The sequence below is a fragment of the Hemicordylus capensis genome, chromosome 3 (genome assembly GCF_027244095.1).
Source record: "Hemicordylus capensis ecotype Gifberg chromosome 3, rHemCap1.1.pri, whole genome shotgun sequence".
Lineage (NCBI taxonomy): Eukaryota > Metazoa > Chordata > Lepidosauria > Squamata > Cordylidae > Hemicordylus > Hemicordylus capensis.
In genome coordinates this window covers 146,805,657-146,822,873 of record NC_069659.1, presented here as the reverse complement: position 1 = coordinate 146,822,873, position 17,217 = coordinate 146,805,657, and the positions used below count along the sequence as shown (strand labels likewise).

The 17,217-nt window shown below is 41.7% G+C and overlaps 1 protein-coding gene across 1 annotated transcript; it reads left to right on the top strand.

The window, feature by feature from the left end:
* The first annotated feature begins 659 nt into the window (after positions 1-659).
* Positions 660-16,261, top strand: LOC128349085 (protein-lysine methyltransferase METTL21E-like). The gene is made up of 5 exons (XM_053305008.1): positions 660-972; positions 2,986-3,093; positions 8,699-8,856; positions 10,157-10,274; positions 12,024-16,261. Exons 2-5 carry the CDS (start codon positions 3,021-3,023, stop codon positions 12,443-12,445), a joined length of 771 nt encoding a protein of 256 aa, XP_053160983.1. The 5' UTR covers positions 660-972; positions 2,986-3,020; the 3' UTR covers positions 12,446-16,261.
* Positions 16,262-17,217: the final 956 nt, after the last annotated feature.

Here is a 17,217-nt window from a genome sequence, read left to right as displayed (position 1 = left end):
TATTAAAACAACTCTGAAGAAGCTGGGCCAGGCGCAGAGCATCTGTGCCTCTAGTTCGCTTCTGCTGCTTTCTCCCCCCACCCCTGCTGCCGCTTTTTTTACCCACCCTCTCTGGCCATCTTCTTCCCCTGCCCGCCCCATGCAGGCTGTCTTCTTCCCTGCCTGCCCCCCTACCATTGACACCATCTTATTCTTGCCTGTTGCCGCTGTTTTCTTTGGCCACCACCATTCGCTGCTATTATCTTTGCCTGCCGGCCAGCCGACTGGCTCCTGCCACCATTTTCTCCCCCGTTCCTGTCGCTATCTGGGCAGCTGCTTACGAACTCTCGTGAGAACCGCCACACATGGGATTAGCGACAGGTGCACCGTGTGTGTACACACATTAGCGATGGGTGCACTATGTGTGTACACACACACACACACACACCATGCTGTTGCCATGTTAAGTATTACTTTCCTGCATTTTCCACCTGTACTTCCATATGTTCTATTCTCCCTGCCTCAAATCTGGAATGAATGTGGCAAAGTGTCATGTTATATCCTGGTTTGTTTAAGAAATTTACAATTCTACAAAAAATTAAAAAAGGGTTTGAAAAGTCAGAAGCAGAACATTTAAGGCAGGGTGTTCTGTTTTTTGTTTTTTAGTTTTTTTAAAAAAGCTTTATTTTGCTAATTTGCATCTGGACAGTGCTGAGTGTGTAATATTATATTTGCATCTCTTCCAGGAAACCTGCTTATGTAAGTGTGCTGAGTATTTTTCCCTCCAATGAAATTCAGGGTGTGTGCTCACTTTGTACAGCTGTCAGGGTTTATTAGAGCCGCATAGTGGAGGTCGGTCGTTAGGTTGTGTTTCAGACTTTACTGCTTTTCTCTCTAGGGCTATATGAGCACAAACCAGTGTGGAGGGAGAAAGTCTCTGGACATGCATTTGTAACTTCTGTTATTCTAGAAAGCTGGAACACAAAAAAATAGGTATGTTGCTGAATACATTGCTGTAGACTTTGAAGACTCTAGACATCACAGGGTGGTTCTATTTTTAGAGCATGGTTTTGATTATTCTGAAGGCTTTTCAACCTTCTGTAGGAGGATGTAATACATTTTAAGATATGGAACAGTTTCCGTCAGTGAAAGCATATACAAATCTAATCAGCTGGGTAGCAAGCTGACTTTTCTGTGTCCTTTGGGTTGTTTTAGAGTACAGATAACAATATCCTTTGTGATGTGGATGACCTTCTCAATAACATTTTCCAGGAAGGCCACAAGGGGGAATGCAGAGTGACTGTGCAGCTCAACAATGCTCTGAGGGCAGCAAGATTCTTTGGTAATCTCTTTCCCCCCGCCGTATCTTTACAAAATTATGTACCACAAGTCTATCTATATCTATGTGTATATGTATATACACCACTAGACTGCTGTTTCTTGATGGTTGTGTGAGCATTTTGGGGCTAGTTTTTATGAAGAAAGCTGAGCCATAAATCATATTGAATTATAAAAACAATCATTGTCTTCTCTCATCAAAGGAAATAGCTACTATGGCACTTGGTAAAATATCTGGTGTGCGTGTAATACCTGGAAACACAAGTCTCTGTTATGGCAATGCTTACTCTTGGTGTTATTCAATTACCAAGACCGTGTATATAACACCATGTATATAAAAGACTTTGGCAATGGGAAACATCTATGAGTAAACTGTATCAAATGAATTACTTTGTTGCTTTCGGCAGATAAGCAGTCCTGGAATGAGTGTGTGTGGGGAGGCTGGGGGTCAGCAGGCTTTGCCCTCATTGTATGCACACTCTGTTGCATTACATTCAATGTACATAGTACTTCTCCAAGTCCCTTCTCATGGGAAATGTGCACATGCTTGTATGTACATTGCAGAAGTGCTAATGAATGGGAGACAAAACTGGCTGCTTCAGTGCCATCCTCAACCACATACATGCTCAATGGGTGTATAGCACCCCAACTTAGGTAAAAGGGGCTAGGGTTAATAACTTTAGAGATATACAACTGCTCCTCTGATTACTGTGGAGAGAGAGAGAATGCCCAACTTTTTTTTGGCGTGTTGACATTCACATGTGAGTGTTGACAAAAAGGCAAAGCTTTTGGATATTTGAAATCTCAGATGTATACTGTGAATACTGACAGCCACTACATTAGAATTGTTAGGGTTGTGTGTGTGTGTGTGTGTGTGTAGTGTCACACAATTCATCTGAGATTGTGAGCATTCTCTGAAAGATATATGAATGGTCTGTTTTAAAACAAAAAGTTGATATTTCATTATGGGTACCAAAAATTCCTTATCGGATGATTGCTAGTTCAATGTCTTCCAAGAAGCGGAGAGCACCATGAGAAATGGTACCACATTCACAATGTTGAGGGACTCTGTTCATTCTGCCATCGGGGCCAACCAAATGAGCTTCTTATGACTTTGAAACACTCTATCCCAGGGCTAGCACTGAGCATTGTCAGCTGCCAGGGATCCACTATGCCCCAATTTTGCACACACAGTTTTTGTGTGGTGGAACAATTTTCTCAGGTCCCACCCAGTAGAAGAGGGCACATGAAGTGTCTCCTGAGACCTGGACCCAGACCTGCTTTAGCCTGCCATTATGAAGCTAATCATAGCTTCATAATTAATTCTTCCTAATTATGATTATTAGATTGGACCATTGCAATCATAGACTACTAATACAGTGTATTAAATTATTATTGGCCATTTACTAACATAAAGTAAAGGTAGAGTTGTGCTGTCGAATCGGTGTTGACTCCTGGTGACCACAGAGCCATGTGGTTTTCTTTGGTAGAATACAGGAGGGGTTTACCATTGCATAGTAGAATTATAACACCCATGATTTATTTACCTGAACTCAAATGCATGGCTAATGAAGAAAAATGCTTCGAGTTCTAATTCCTTACTATAGTTTTACTCAGCCATGTTGTAGTTTTTCCTTATGTCATTATCTGGATATTTCTGTGTTCTAGTGCATGTGTCTTGCCTGTCCAGTCCATTGTATGAAATGGATTCAAAATCATTGCAACACAAGCACCTTGTAGAAGATGACCCATCTAGAAAGCCAGACCACAAAGAAGGTAAATATTTCCCCTGCCTCTTCCCTGTTGTGTCTTGCTGGCTTGCCTGGGAAACATATTCCATATTTGCTGATTGGCAATGTATAGCCATGAGCACATTCCAAAAAGTAAGTGTGTGTGTGTGTGTGTGTGTGTGTGTGTGTGTGTGTGTGCGCGTGCGTGCAACAAGAAGACACTAAAACTGCAGTGTTTAAGATAAAGCAGGCAGGATTATATTTGAGAAACAAACCAGTTCTGTGAATTCATATCCAATCAACATTTCCAAACATTTGTCTAGCTTCTGTGCATTCATTTGTGTCTGTAGCTAAATATATATAAATATCCAACAGCAGAGTTCAGTAACTTCTACACTACAAGTTAAGAGTGAGACAATTGGCTCTTTTAGAAGTACTGTTGCTGTGTTGTTCCAAGTGTGATTTTATTCAGCTTCCATGCACATTAGCAGGATTGCATTGTCCTTTCCTGAGCAAATTCTTGCTTTGTCCATATGCACAACAGAGCCCTTGCACGATTTTGGGAGTGCAACTTTCTGGCCAGCTCTTACTTTCTATGAAACTGATTACTACTCTTCTAACAAATGGTGGTTCTTCAGGCAAAATAAGAGCTGGCAAGCAGGTGAAGCTACTATAATTGTGCAGCATGGAAACCTAGTTTTGCCACTGGGCATAGCCTTGCCTCAACCTATGTGTAATACATCTTACATATGCATAGATAAAGGATGCGTGAAGCAGCAGTTGAAACATTTTTATCACTTTCATGTGTGTGAGATATATGATTTAAAAATATATCAGCCTCCAGTTCATTTTTAAGGCCCATCAGCTTTTGCTACAGGGGCTCTTATCCATTTTGTCACTACTTGTAATCTTAGAGGAACCCAGTAATTTTAGTGCTGCCATTGGATTTGCCTTAGTTGCTAGCTGTTTTCCTAACACCAGCTTGTCGAACTGCTTCTCAGAAGTGTTCACTTGGCCTCCAGCTATAGAGGCCACACAAGAGTAGCTCAGCCATGGATAATGACCTGGAGGAAGTGGTAATTATTTTCCCTGCACAGGCATGTTTCTCATGCAACTCCGGATAGATGCCTTATCCTTTTGGAGAACACAACGTCTGTTATAATAAAAGAAAAGCAGAGGAAGAAAGACACAACCTCCGTTCAAAAAAGTCTTCTTCTTTTTTTGCCATTCTCTGGGTGCAGCATGATTTCAGAATTATAATTGGCCCACAGGTTGTGCAGGCTTATATTGGTGTTTCCAATCAGCCTGCACTGCTATGGGCATCTGAGGAAGTGGTGGTAATCTGACACAACTGTGAAAAAAGGTTGCACTCCTAAAGTGACAGTGTGCATCTTTAAGTATTTCAGCACTTTTGGTCTTGTTCAGCACTTTTGGTCTTGTCAAAGACTACCAGCATTTCCTTGGAGTCCTGTAGGAGGCCAATTGGAAATGATTGTGTAAGCCTGCACAACATGTGGCCCATTATTATTATTAAAAATTGTATATACCACTTTTCAGTCAAAAGGAGTTCTCCAAGCAGTTTACATAGCAATGGCTATGAGAAGAGAAAATAGTTAATTGCCCTAGAGAGACACACAGGTGGTGTTTTCAAATTTTCAAAAAGACATCCCTGGAAACCACCTCCACCTGTACATGATTTAAGTTGTGTCGAGTTTTGGCATTTGATTATTACTATCCCTGTTACCTTCTATTTGTATTGGATTGCTTTCCTGCCCAGTCCCAAAAGTATAGAGCAATAACCTCTCTGTCTTTTTTTATTATCATAACAGCCTTTTGAGGTAGGTTAGGTTGAAAGAGCAGTGCCCTTTCTCTTGATCACAAAGGTGGCTGAGCAGCGATTTGAACCTTGATCTCCTGTGTCCACTGTACAACTCTTTTCAGGCACAGGAAGGCAAATCAGGGAACAGAGAATAAGCAAATGAAAGGGCACAACAACCTGGAATTAGGCTTCAGGGGATCCGAGGGAACAGTTGTGCAATGTGGGAGATCAGTAGACATTGGTTATCACTAGTAACTGACATAAAGGGAGATATGAATAAATATTAACAAAAAATAATATAGAATGTATTTAAGATGAAGAGTTGTGAAGTATTTTTATGTGATTATGAAGGAAATACTTTTGGCAAAGAAGTAGCTCAAATCCCTGACTCTTCAGATTCCTGACAGGATATCATTTCTCTTGGCCGTGTTTAAAGAAATGTGACCTGGCAACCCCTGCATCTTTTTCTATCATTTTGCAAGGGACTCATTTTCCTCAGCTTTAAAGAGATCTTCTTACAGGCTGAAACTCCTGTGATTTAAAGTCTTTATTATGGAGGCTTCCCAGTTACAGGTCCAGAAATTGGGGGGGCGGGGGCGGGCGCGCGGAGGAAACTTATATAAGAAAGGAACTGGACCCAGTAAAGGATCACCAAGTTAATGTGAACTCAGCATTTCAGGTTTTGGTTTCCTTAAAATAGAAGCAAGAAAGAGTATAAGATGGACCTTTAGCAGTTTTGGAGAATATGCTCAAGCGAGAAATCTTGATAAGGTGGCAAGTTAATTTATGGGACTGAAAGGCTGGGATATAAGATGCACAGATGTCAATACCATAATTTGTTACTTGAAGGTTTAGTGCTGGATATACAGCCATAGGTACATGAGCCATATCTATGCTTCAGTGAAGTCCTGCATTGACCTCTTGGAATACTGCGAATTTGAACTTGCTTGACCTTACGACACCACCGAGTTAGGTAACTGTTAACCCATGCCAAGCCCTACAGGAAAAAGGGTCTTTTATGGCTCCAGTGATCTGAGAAGTACTCTTGGCAGGGTGAGCAAAATATACTTCTGAGGAGAACTGAATAGGGTTGGGACTTTTAGTCTTTTTGGCCATGTCCCAAGATAACTCTATGTCAGCAATGGGTTGTCTGTGTGTCGGGGGTGGGGGTGGGGGCGAGGTAGACTCCTTGTAAAGCAAAGAGATTTACTCCAGGGAAAGCAAAGGGTTTTTTTGAGGGGTCAGGGAAAACAATATGAGTGTGAGAAAGATATAACTCATGATGAATTTGAAAAAGAAAATAGTATACAAGTTATTGCTTCATATATTATTAGAACCATCACATACGTAACTAATCTTGGTACACAGCAGGTCCCCAGGTTTTTCCATTAGACATGTGACATATGAAAGTATAATTTAAAGAAGTAGAGATAGCCAATGGCAGAGTGAAACAGACAGCTAGAGTTAAAAGCAGCTGTTAGGGACCCCCAATGGGCTTTGACGCAGGGGTAGAGAAGATTAAGAGCCTCCCCATCTTTGACAATTTTTAAAAAGTCTTTAGAGACGCACCTGTTCACCCAGGCTTTTAACTGATACTGTTTTGTTTGTTTTTAATGTTATTTTAGAATATTGTTTTAAAAATTTAAAATTATCATATTTTAGATTTGTTTTTGTTTTTAACTAATGTTTTAATGTTTTTATTTTGTTTTAAACCACCCAGAGATGTAAGTTTTGGGAGGTATAAAAATATGTTAAAAAAATTAAAAAATAAACAATAAACAATAAAATAAATTAATCCTAAACTCCTGCCCTGATGCAAATCATCTCTAAAGCTGACTGACATTAGCCTCAGAAGAGAAAACATACAGGCAGTCTTACAACTGCCAGCATAGCGTAGTGGTTAGAGTGTTGGACTAGGACCAGGAAGACCCGAGTTCGAATCCCCATTCAATCATGAAACTCACTGGGTGACTCTGGGCCAGTCATGTATCTCTCAGCCTAACCTACCTCACAAGGTTGTCGTGAGGATAAACATAACCATGTACTCCTCGGAGAAAAAGCGGGATATAAATGTAATAAATAAATAAATAATAGCACCTTGGGGAGTGGAATTTTTCTACTCCCCAAGGTGCTATTACCACTCAGAGGGAATTTGCATTGAGGAATCAGCAGAGGCACAGATGATTAAACCAAAACCACCTTTGTAACAAAGCACCAAATTAAATTGTCCACCTGATGGTTGCTCCCCCACCCCATCACTCCTCCATGAAAAAAAGATTTCTCCACATAGGAAACTAATGTGTCATGGAAAAACCTAAGCTTGAACTCTTTTACTTGACATCTAGTTTTCTATAAACAGGAGGGATCCCCCCTCCTTAATGGACAAATATATGAACCTTCACCTGCAGTTTGAAGTGTTACAGCCCTGACAGAGATTGTCCACCAATATTCAGTAAACACCCCTTGAAACCACCAAAGGCTCCAGCTGCAAGACATCACTGTCATGTACAGGCACTTTTACTCAGAGCTGAATTACACATCTGGCAGCAAACACAGACTGCTGGGAATCCTGTTGCTGCTTTTCAGCAGGGCTACAGTTTGCAGGAGAAAAGTGCTCTCTCTGTGTGTGAGTTCTATGTGCAGAGCAGAACGAATAAGAAGGGACCTACAACAAAACATTGCAGTCTATCCCTGGAGTGCATGTGCTACCTGAGCCTGTGGCGGAACATGGTGAAAAAACAATCAAAAGCTAGCAACAGAGTCAGGAATCTTAGTTCATTTGCAGTTTTTATTTCTGTCCTCATTTCTTGTTGTTTCTGGTGGGGAGGACTGGTGCTCAACCCCAATTCCTTTCCAAACCCCTTCTGCTGCAGGAAAACAAAGCTCTGAAATGGCTAGTGTGGGGGGAAAATAGAGTTTCACAGACCTCTCCCCCTCAGAAGAGCTTGTGACTGTCTTGAGGGAATGTTCCTCAAGCTGACAAATTTCCTGCTCTTTATGTTCAAGCCCCATCCCCACTCCACAGAGTTCCATTACCTCTGCCCACCTGCTTGTCTGTTAACTGCCTGAGCTTATGAACATATGTCCCATTGACTAACGTGTGTGTGTGTGTGTGTGTGTGCGCATAGGTTTTGCTCCCTTAGGGTTTTCTTATTATTATTCAGATATTTTGAACACCAACATATCTGCAGTTCACCCTGAGTCTGCTGATACCTCCCACTTGCTTGCAGGCACTCTGGTTCTTCATCCATAACAGTCCCAAATTTCAGTACTTTCAGAAATAGTATATAGATGTGCAGTATTGAAAGAATCCCATTTCAGAAACTAAAAGATGGTACAATACATACAAGCAGATATACTCATGAGAAACTCCCTGGAGTGTGCCACATTAAACTGCAGGCTAGGGTGTCTGCTGCTTTCAAATGGTTCTATAGCTGGGAGGACAACTCCTGACCACCATATTGAATAATAGACTGTAGGCCTCCACTTAGACAGAGATCAGCTGGAAGGGGAAGGGTGTATTTGAACTAACAGCCTCTTGTTCCCTTGGCAAGTGCTTCCTCACTGTGCCACTGCAGTAGCTGATACAGTTCTATTATTAATTACTTTATGAATAGTAAGTATGATGGATAGGCACTCCTGTAGGCCAAATATATCATACTAAACAATTCATTGTCAGGAAGATTTGTGGATAGTGACATAACTCAAATGACTCAGTGCTTAAGAAAGCAGCTTGACCATACAGAGGTTAGTAGCTCAGTGACTGGTTCATTAAGCTATCCTTAGCTCTCTCTTCTTATGGTGTATGCTCTTTTTGTTGTTTTATTATTAGGACACAATGGAGATGAGCAGATAGTCACAGAAATCATGGGAAGATGTTTCTCTCCTTCACTGATAACCACCCAAGCCTGGGAAGGATTCCATTTTGCTGACCACGAGATCAAAATTATAGAAGCTACTGACAGTTACGGAGCTGTGGTCTGGCCATCGGTACTGTCGTCAAGCAATATTACTGGCTCTGTGATCAGAATGATAACATTATCAGTGGTTCTGTGTCAAGCATATGGTTCGGACTTGAATCCTGTAAAATCAAAGTCCTATATAAATATGTAGCTTTAAGCTGGGGACCCACACATTGTACATGGGGAGTCAGAACTGCACTGCCTCACTCTTGCTTCTCTCTGGTGTTCACATGCGGTGCTTCAGGTTTAAAAGGGGCCCTTGCCAATGTGCCTTCATATGTTGATGGGCCCTGGTGGGCTTATCTGGTGACAGGAGTGACAATCAGTAAAAGGAGTGCTCCTCTTGTGCTTGATGGCTGTTGGCCGCCATTTTAATTCCCCACACTGCCCGCAACTAGCATTATTGTAGGGCATTGAGAGGGAATGAATGGTTGCCAGCCACACAGTACAAAGATGAGTGTTGGGGTAAAACACTGAAAGGAAGGCCCAGGGCAGGCGTCACTAGGTGGTGCCTGCCAGGGTACTGGGGCCACAGCAGCTGCTCGAGGATGCCATGAGCTGATGCTGGACCTGAAAGGGGGCCTACATTAATGCACTTCACAATCAAGCGACATAAACCAGGAGTTGTGATTAATATTGAAGTGAGCTTGCATATGAAACATCTTATATGTTTATATCTGGCTATGGGACTTGTTTATGGAATGGATCTCCTAACTAGAAAATGTAGCATCTAAATCTGATCTGAGTGCATATATTGAAAATGAGTGTTTCTTTACTCTCTCTCTCTCTCTCTCTCTCTCTCTCTCTCTCTCTCTCTCTCTCTCTATATATATATATATATATATATAGGCTGCTTTGCACAGCCCCTATAGAGATGGAAGATATATATATATTTTCTTCCCTCTCTATAGGGGCTGTGCAAACTGCAAAGCAGCCCGCTATAATTCAGGGGCCACCTCAGAGCTTTGAAGAGAGTCTCGCTTCACCTCAGAAGTGAGGCTTCAATTTGGGACTAAAGCGTTTGCCCCTCCCCCTACCTTGCCACATCCTCAGATGCTCTAGGTACTTATTGTGCATGAGCAGGAGACAGGCTGACTCTATTTTGACTCTATTATGAGCAGGAGACAGGCTGACTCTCTATATATACCAAAATAGAGTGTGTGTGTGTGTGTGTGTGTGTGTGTGTGTGTGTGTGTGTGTGTGTATATATATATATATATATGTGTGTGTGTATATATATATATATATATATATATATATATATATATATATATATATATATATATATTGCTATCATGGTTTCACTCCCCACCCTGCTCTTTCCACAGGCTCTTGTTTTGTGCTATTTTTTGGAAACAAATGAGAAATCTTATAATTTGGTTGACAAAAACGTCATTGAAATTGGAGCTGGAACAGGACTCGTTTCTATAGTTGCCAGTCTTCTTGGTGAGTAATTGCTACCACTGTACTAGAAGTGTGCTGCATTTTAAAATTATTGTGTCTGATATTGGCATCTACAAGGGCATAAAACAAAATCATTTCCCTGAACAATTAGGTGGAAAACATTAGTCCCACAAGAGTGAATTTAGTCATTTGCCAAATGTCAGACTTTCACTTCCCCAGTTCTTCATGTCACTTTCTTCAGGGGAAAACAAAATTATAGGAGGCATTTTAAGATTGTTTTTAAGGTGTATATAAGTGCTTGCACAGCCTGAACACCATTACCATATGCAGAAGTACTGAAAGGTAACCAAGCGACCAATAAATCCTAAGAATGAGTCTAATCTTGCAGAGCTTTCATTTGGGGTGATATTTTGTCCAAGGTAAGCCAATATCTAGCAGTGGTGATAGGGAATCTAAGGGATACAAATGGTTAGATTCAAATATTAAAAACATTGAATGTCTTAAGACCAGTGAATGTAGTCATGCATATCATAAAACTGGCAGTATAAATTATTCTGCTCTTGCCCCAGTGAATGCTCACGATCACATTTTAAGTTTTTGCCAGCATTCACTAGAGTGTGTCTAAATTTTCAGATATTCAAAAACTTTGTTTCTGATTGGCAGCATTCACACATGATTCCATCATGCATCAACTTTGGGCTATTTATTATAACACGTATGAACTGGAATGTCAATAAAAATGAGAGTTTTCTACAAAAATATTGCTATATGGCTGATCATTCCTTTGTTAGGCAGGTTGCTGGCTAATAGCCCAGAATAATGACCGGATCATGTTTCCTCAGTGGTAGCTAATGGTTATGAGATAGCTGGGGATTTATCTGAATGTTTGAATGAGTTACTCATCAAAACTTGGGGAGGTGATGTTTCACTCCCCCCAGCCTGTGTGTGTGTGTGTGTGCGTGCGTGTGCGCGCGCGTAAAACATGAGTTTGGAAGAGACCTGTGAGTTGGATGAAGGATGCATGCACCTCAACAGTGCAGGGCCTTCCTTTGGAGGCAGCGGCAATGGGGAAGTACAGGAAAATGTATTGGGGAGATACAAAAGGGGAAACATGCATTATCTGAGGGGAAGCATCTCTGAAAGAGAAGTAATAGTATTTAATATTAGTAAAAGTAAAATGTGCTGTAATGCTCCTTTTCCCATTTGAAGTGTCTTATTAGTTTTGATGGATTTAACTTTCGAGTAATGTTTAGACTGTAGCCTTTTAAAACGTTTAATTCATAATTCAACAATGGGTCCAGCAATGGGAAGACAGGGTGGGGGAGATAGTTGGGCTACTTGTCTGGGGTGATAGTTCACCTGCTCTCCTTCCCTCTTGTACCCCACTATACTCTGGAGATCTGATGTGGGATAATGGACCTGGATGTTTTGGAGTGCCTTTTGTCCTCAATGTATGCTGCATTTGTATGTTTGTCCTCAAACATACAATGCAACATTTGTCTGCATTTGTGCTCAATGTATGCTGCATTTGTATGTTTTTAAATAAACCAAATATTAGAAAAATACAAAACATCTCCACTGCATTCTGTCTCATCCCAAGGAAACTAGTTTCCCAAGGAAACTAGGGACACCATCCCTAGATGGTGATGCCCCTGAAACTTCTCAGAGTGTATAGATTTACTCTCCCTGCTGGGCAGGCAGGGATGGATGCTGGAGAGAATTTCTGCAAAAGCATTTTCTGCTTCCTGCCCTCAAGAATAACTTTCATTTGGTGACTCCCTCCTCTCCCAGGTGCACATGTGATTGCTACTGACCTGCCTGAAGTGCTAGGAAACCTCCAATACAACATTGTCAAGAACACAAAGACAAGATGCAAACATGAGCCCCAGGTGAAAGAACTATTTTGGGGAGTCAACTTGGAGAAGAACTTTCCTAGATCTTTGAGCCAGTTTGACTACATCTTGGCTGCTGATGTCGTGTACCATCACCCATACCTTGATGAACTCCTCCTTACCTTTGACCACTTGTGTAATGACAACACCATCATCATGTGGGCCATGAAATTCAGACTGGAGAAAGAAAACCAGTTTGTAGGAAGATTTCAAAAACTGTTTAAGTTGGAAGTGATCGCTGATTTTCCGAGCTTAAATATAACCCTGTTTAAGGCAAAGAGAAGATTCAGGGTGAAAAGTTCTCCAGTTACAGCATCCTGATGGCTAGCTATTAGGTTGAGAATGCAAGCACTTGATACTTAACTAGCCTTGGAATCTGTCTTACGGACATGCCGGTGCTACATGCGCAAGGATGTTCAGACTCTGTCCTGCAGAACCCTGGAGTTCTATAGAGCCTTTTCAGGGATTCTGGAGAGGAAAGAAATAAAATGGCAGAGTTAAAGTCTGTTGTGTGATGAGTGGTGCTTTGCTGGGTCATTGTCTGAAATATATTTGTTAGTGGTGGCAGAATCAAACCAGAGGAGGAGGAATATTCATATTGATTCACTGGGAAGGACAGTTGTGGTACCTCTTCCTGAAACCTAGTAATCACAAGTAGATGAAATCATTCTGTTTCTAGACTATACCACATCAGCACGTGGGATTTACATGACTTAATATTCCTCAGTGAATAAATCACTGCACATAGAAAACTAGCATGTCAGAAAAAAATGATCCCAACCCAGGCTTCTCCCTGGCAAGCTAGTTTGGGACCTCTTTCTCTCTGACATGTTAATTATCTCTCATCTCCTCTTTCTTCAGATGTTTTTCAGATTTCCTTCTGCTATTTGTGACAACTGGGCCTATGAAAAAGGTATCACAAATTCCCTTCACAGGCAATACAGATAAATGTGATGCAATATAGTTCCCCATCTCTTCCTCACTGTTGCCACCATTGACAAGTATCTTTCAGACAATGGCCAAGCAAGCACCACACATCATTCAGCAGGAAGTCCTCCATTCTATTTTTTCCCTCTGCAGAACCTCTGGAAAGGTTCTGAGGGACCTCAGAGCACCCTATAGAACACACATTGAAAACTCTGCCTTCAGGTTTTTCTCAGATATAGGATACATCTGATATATTTTTAAACAGAGAGTGTCATTTCCTTACCCTTACCCACAAATTCCTACCTGTAGCAGAAAATGTAGAGTTTGGTATCCATTTGAGTTGGCAGCTACACAGGTGATGCTTAGCCCTTTGAGAAAGGTGTGTCACTTGTGTGGTTGCTAACCATGTCATAACAGCAGCCTATGAATAAAAAAATAAATAAATGTTGTCTTATCTTACCAGGGTGGGAGCAACTGCAAGGAATAGTCTGAACCAGTGGTTTCCAACCTGGGGGCCTCCAGATGTCTCTGAAATACAACTTCCATAATCCCCAGCCACAATAAATTGTAGCTGGGGCTAATGGAGTTGTAATGAAGTTGTAGTTCAGCAACATCTGGAGGTCCCCAGGTTGGGTACCACTGGTCTAAAGGATGGAGTGGGGGGTTGCAATTAGGGGAGCTGCAAGGTTACTGCCAAGGGTGGCAGCTCTGTGCTTCCTTACCCTCTCTCTCCTGGCAATGTGGGATAAAACACAATACCTGATGAGGTGAATTTACTGAGCTCTGGGTTCTTCCATCCTGGCAAGCAACAGCTGATGAAGTAGTGATGGAACGGGGAAACTTGGAGAATAATTGTGTCAAGTCACACTTTTCAAAATTCCACCTTACCCTGCAGAGAGGAGGAGGAGGAGGAGGAAAAGGAAAAAGCAAGGGTTCTGATCTGACTGGATGGCAGATCAAATTTTGACATCCAGTTTTGATTGATGTCTAGATCCATCCCAAGAATATTCTCACAAAACTGGTCCAACTTGGGTGCTTCCTGGGCAGATTCTGTACTGACTAACCTCAGTAACCAGTAGATAAGGTCATCCTTTTTCCGGAGCTTCTCTTCCACCACCTGCCCACCACCTTTCTTTAAGCACACATTGACATCATTTCTGTAATCCTCTTAACTGGGCCAGTTTGAATTGTTGTAGGTATTAAAACATTACAGGGATTTGGTCAGGGGAAGCTAGTGGTCCAGCGACTTGGGTCCCAGCTTCTCCCAGCAAGAAACTCTGTGGTAGAGCAGGTGAGAGGACATGGGTGAGGAGGTGGTGTGGCTGTGGTCTATAAGGACACTATCACCCTTACAAGGATCTCTGTCAGCCCATATTGAGTGTCTGTACCTAAGCCTAGGGACCAAGGATATATTGAGACTTCTGTTGGTGTACGGATTACCCTGTTACTCAACCGAGTCCCTATCTGAGCTGACAGATCTGGTTACAGGGTTGGCATTGGAGTCGCCCAGACTGTTAGTGGTGGGGAACTTCAATGTTCACTTTGGGACTGGTATGTGTGGAGCAGCTTAGGAGTTCATAACAGCCATGACAACTATGGGCTTATTCCAAGTGGTCTCTGGACCAACACATGTTTTTGGTCACATGCTTGATTTGGTCTTTTACAATGACCAGGGTGGTATTCTGTGATGAGGCACCTGTTATTTCCCCATTGTTGTGGATGGACCACCATCTGGTTAAGGTAGGACTTGCAGCCACAATCCACCTCTGCAGGGATGAAGGACCCATTAGGTTTTGTTGGATTTTATATTGTAGTCCCACTTTGAGACTTTGGGGCAGGCTAATTACACATAATTTTCATACTGTAGAAATTAAAATGGCACAACTTGAAAATGTACTGCATCCTAGTGATGTCCACTGCTGATATAAACATTGAGAATTCTCACTGATCAACACTAATGTCAGAGGTCTGATTCACACATGCATGTTCATAACCTGATGACTGCAGCATCCCAGGATAACTTGCATGTTTGAATGACCTTCTGCAGTTCAGAATACAACAGAAAAACTTTTTAAAATCTTACAAACACAATGCTTTCCAACATTTACACATTCTGCTGCTAGTCATCATTGTTGCTGACTAATCACTATAAGAAATCAGGCAGGTGATGGAAACCAGCTCAAATAGCATCATTCTGTGGTTGCACTACAGATCTATGGTCTTTTGGCCAGCAATGTGCGGTTATAGCTTATCTTACAGACTCATACTATCTTCTAATAATGAGAAACAAAACACTGCAGAAAACACTAAAACAAATAGCGTTGTGTGAAACAAGATATTCTGAAATTGGAGCATGTATGGATGCTTGCCTGAACTGATTATCTGCATTTCAAACTTGTAATGAAGATTAGATAAAAGATGGTATGAGTGCATGCATACATGCACACACTGTCTGTCTGCAAAAATATTTCCATTTGTCAAGTGTGTGTCCTAGCAGCTATATCATCTTTCAGTTACTCATTGACAATGACATTCATTCTACTTTTGCAAATGCTCTTACACTATTTTCACTATTTTTCACAAATGAATTGGGGGACTGCTTGAGTTATGGATATTTAGGCACTGGCAGTCTTTTAGGGGGAGACTAGTGATTTTAACATTATTTGCTGCTGTAGTGATTCTCATGCCCATGTGACTTGGATGACAGTGGGTTTCCAAGTTACTTTGGCAAATTGATATACTCAACTGAATAATATACCATGTGGTCCAGCAATTTCCCCCACTTGTCTTGCTCTATTAAAAATGCAGCTTGCTGGATTTCCACGATGCTGTGCAGGGTTAGCATTCTGGGCAAGAAATATTCAGCTGTGCTGCCACCTTGTGGACATTTGGAATTAAAACAAGCTGGGTCCAAACAGAACTCGCCAAAGCTTTCTCAGCATTTAGGGCAGGTTAGCTTAAACTGACAACTTCTCTTTACAGAATAGTCCAGACTAATAGTCCAGGGAGAGAATGGAGAGGTGGTGATGCTTAGAGGCAATACTAGTGGCAATATGGCTTCTACCCAGTTACAAGAGTCACAGACTCTTACAACTGAAAGACATAGACATACTGATATACACAGAAGTATGTATGTGTAAATAAATATATGACTGTTGGAATAAGCCAAACTGGTTACAACAAATAAATCTGTGACTTGTTTTTACTTTACATCACATGTGCAAGACTTCTTCCCTTGAAGTTTGGAGGCCATGAGAACAGCTCTGCTGGATCTGGCCAAAGGCCTATCTAGTCCAGCATCCTGTTTCACACAGTGGCCCACCAGATGCCTCTGAGAAGCCCAAGGGAAAAGGTGGGGGCATCCCCTCTCTCCTGCTGTTGCTCCCCTGCAACTGGTATTGAAAGGCATCATTCCTCTAAGACTGGAGATGGCCCACAGTCACCAGACTAGTAGACACTGATAGACCATGCATTTATCTAAGCCCCTTTTGAAGGCATTCAAGCTGGTGGCTATCAACACACCCCATGGCAAAGAATTCCATAGATTAATTATGCGCTATGTGAAAAAGTACTTCCTCTTGTCGGTCCTAAATTACTCGACGTTCAGTTTCATGGGATGACCCCTGGTTCTAGTGTTTTGAGAAAGGGAGAACAATTTCTTTCTGTCCAACCTCTCCACTCCATGCATAATTTTAAACACCTTGATCATGTCTCCCCTTAGTCACCTCTTTTCCAAGGCAAACAGCCCAGATGGTGTAGTCTTGCCTCATAAGGAAGGTGCTCCAGGCCTCAGTCATCTTGGTTGCCCTTTTCTGCACTTGCCCTACAATATCCTTCTTAAGATAAAGTGACCAAAGCTGTACTCAGTACTCCAGATGTGGCCACACATAGATTTGTATAAGGGCATTAGACTATTAGCATTTCTATTTCCAGCCCCCTTTCTAATGACTCTTAGCATGGAATTAGCCATTTCACAGCGGCCGTGCAGAGTCAACACTTTCAATGAGATGTCCACGACCACCCCAAGATCTCTCTTCTGGTTAGTCACAGACAGCTCAGATCTTATCAGCGTATATGTGAAGCTGGGGTTCTTTACCCCAATATACATCACTTTACACTTGCTTACATTGAACTGCATTTGCCATTTTGTCACCCACTCAGGAAAG

Bases quoted from the DNA above. Each gene is read 5' to 3' on its own strand.
- LOC128349085 (XM_053305008.1), top strand. From the start codon at position 3,021: ATGGATTCAAAATCATTGCAACACAAGCACCTTGTAGAAGATGACCCA. The intron at 3,094-8,698 runs GTAAATATTTCC...TTTTATTATTAG, and splicing joins AAAGCCAGACCACAAAGAAG to GACACAATGGAGATGAGCAG. The intron at 8,857-10,156 runs GTACTGTCGTCA...CTCTTTCCACAG, and splicing joins GAGCTGTGGTCTGGCCATCG to GCTCTTGTTTTGTGCTATTT.